This window comes from Lepus europaeus, chromosome X, assembly GCF_033115175.1.
Source record: "Lepus europaeus isolate LE1 chromosome X, mLepTim1.pri, whole genome shotgun sequence".
Classification (NCBI taxonomy): Eukaryota; Metazoa; Chordata; class Mammalia; order Lagomorpha; family Leporidae; genus Lepus; species Lepus europaeus.
In genome coordinates this window covers 91,606,081-91,608,894 of record NC_084850.1, presented here as the reverse complement: position 1 = coordinate 91,608,894, position 2,814 = coordinate 91,606,081, and the positions used below count along the sequence as shown (strand labels likewise).

The window sequence follows — 2,814 nt, the reverse complement described above, 5'->3', positions numbered from 1 at the left end:
TTCAGTAAATCAGAAAACAGGTAGAGGGGATAATAGAGCTTTGGAATAGAAGGGGTGTGTAATGTCACAGCATTGTTAGAAGATGAATGTGGGATATCAGGATTGTGATGAAAGAAGAAGTTAAAACAAATACAGGTGTGGGTATTGAGGCACAGCTTCTGCTTGGGACATCTGCACCCCATATCAGAGTGCCTGGGATTGAATCTCACCAATTCTGATTTAGCTTTCTGCTAATGGACCACTGGAGGCAGCAGAGATGATGGCTCAAGGGTCTCTGCCATCTGTGTGTGAAATCCAGATAGAGTTTCTGGCTCCTGGCTTCAACCTGGCCCAGCCTAGGCTGTGGCAGGCATTTAAGGAATGAACCAGCAGATTGAAGATTATTGTTCTCTCACCCTGCATTCTCTTTTTCTGTGTGTTTCTCTGTCACTCTGCCTTTTAAATAAATAAAAATCAATAAAAAAGAAAACTCTAATACTTTGAGATGAGAACATTCTTCAAGACGTGAACCATTGTGTAGAGTTAAGGAACTTAGGGGTCAAGTCCCAGCTCTGTCACTTCGTAATTCTATGACCTTGAACATATCACTTTCTCTCTTTTTTTTGAGTTTCAGTTTCTTCATTTGTAAAACAAGATGATTTAACCCTAATTTTATTTAAGTCTTCTATTTTGTGGTTTTAATAATTGTGTGGGGCCAGCACTGTGGTGTAGTAGGCTAAGCTTCCAGCTTCGGCACTGGCATCCCATATAGGCACCAGTTTGTGTCCTCAGCTGCTCCTGTTCTGTTCTAACTCTCTGCTTATGGCCTGTAAAAGCAGTGGAAGATGATTCAAGAGCTCGAGTCCCTGAACCTGCACTGGAGACCTGAAAGAAGCTCCTGGATCCTGGCTTCAGATCGTCCCAGCTCCAGCATTGCAGCCATTTGGGGAAGGAATTTTGCAGATGGAAGATCCTTCTCTCTGTCTCTCTTTCTCTCCGTCTTTAACTCTACCTATCAAATAAATAAATAAATATAATCTTTAAAAAAAGAATTCGGCCGGTGCCGTGGCTCAATAGGCTAATCCTCTGCCTGTGGCGCCAGCACACTGGGTTCTAGTCCCGGTCGAGGCACCAGATTCTGTCCCAGTCGCTCCTCTTCCAGTCCAGCTCTCTGCTGTGGCCCGGGAGTGCAGTGGAGGATGGCCCAAGTCCTTGGGCCCTGCACCCCATGGGAGACCAGGATAAGCACCTGGCTCCTGCCTTAGGATCAGCGTGGTGCGCCGGCTGCAGCGCGCCTACCGCGGCGGCCATTGGAGGGTGAACCAACGGCAAAGGAAGACCTTTCTCTCTGTCTCTCTCTCTCACTGTCCATCTGCCTGCCAAAAAAAAAAAAAAGAATTGTGTGGGAGGCTGTGAAATCAATCAGATATAAAAATCACTTTTTGCCTTTCTTATTACAAAAGATTTAAAGTGGCCATGGCTTAAATAGTTTACCATTGGTGCGCAGGCATGAGGAGGGCGCAGCTCCAAGTCCGGTCTCGGGGTGTCCGGGCTGCCGCGGCCAGGGAGCAGTGGTCGGGAGCTCCCAGAATACCCACATTTCCATTTCTGCGCCTGATAAAGTTTTGATTCATCATGGATAATCTGACATCAGAAGAAATTCAGCTGAAGTCTCACCAGGTTACTGATGAGTCTCTGGAAAGTACAAGGAGAATCCTGGGTTTAGCCATTGAGTCTCAGGATGCAGGAATCAAGACCATCCCTATGCTGGATGAACAAGGGGAACAACTAAACCGCATAGAAGAAGGCATGGACCAGATAAATAAAGACATGAGAGAGGCAGAGAAGACCTTAACAGAACTCAACAAGTGCTGTGGCCTTTGTGTCTACCCATGTAATAGGACGAAGAACTTTGAGTCTAGTAAGGCCTACAAGACAACATGGGGAGATGGTGGAGACAAGTCGCCTGGCAATGTGGTGTCTAAGCAGCCAGGCCGGGTAACAAATGGTCAGCCTCAGCAAGCAAGCACCGGGGCAGCCAGCGGTGGATACATTAAACATATCACTAATGATGCCAGAGAAGATGAAATGGAAGAGAACCTGACTCAAGTGGGCAGTATTCTGGGAAATCTAAAGAACATGGCCCTGGACATGGGAAATGAGATTGAAGCTCAAAATCGACAAATAGACCGGATTAAGAAAAGGCTGACACCAACAAAGATCGTATTGACATTGCCAATGCCAGAGCAAAGAAACTCATTAACAGCTAAAGCTACTGCTGTACTTCTTTATTGTCTATTCACTTCTCTAGCTCCTCCTCCCAAGTCACTAGCTTTTCCGAGTTTGACATTTTGGTTCTGTGCTCTTCTGATGAGGAGACAATGTGGAAGAAGGGCCAGAGCAGTCGCAGCCCCTGCGTTTTCACTTTCTGTCTCTCGTGAGGGCAGATTGCTGCTCAGCCCCAGGGCTTGCTCAGTTCGTACTTAGATCCATCTTCACACATCGCACACAATGTGTTCATCCTTCTCATTTACTTGAACAGATTCTCTTGCTTTCACGGTATGGAAGCATTGCCAAAGTGGCATGAAGAAGGCAGCTGTAGAGGTTGTTTTGTTTTGATTGGTTAGTTTTGCTTTTGTTTTTGTGGTGGAAGAAGGGATAGAGGTTGTTACCTCAGTAAGCACCTGTGGCCATTAAGCAAAAAGTTGCATAGCCACGGTAAAGATCTAGTTGGATTTAAGTTTTAATTTTAAGTTGCAGTAATTGCCCGTTTAAGCTAATATTTGGCTTTGGAGCTCTTTTTCACAATATTTTTGTCATATATACAAGTAAAAT

At 45.4% G+C, this 2,814-nt stretch overlaps 1 protein-coding gene across 1 annotated transcript; it reads left to right on the top strand.

Annotated features, from left to right (window-relative positions):
- Positions 1-1,496: 1,496 nt before the first annotated feature.
- Positions 1,497-2,320, top strand: LOC133753185 (synaptosomal-associated protein 23-like). Its single transcript, XM_062183609.1, is given in 2 exon segments — positions 1,497-2,173; positions 2,176-2,320. Coding segments are annotated over 2 exon segments (633 nt in total). The 5' UTR covers positions 1,497-1,614; the 3' UTR covers positions 2,250-2,320.
- The last annotated feature ends 494 nt before the right edge of the window (positions 2,321-2,814 follow it).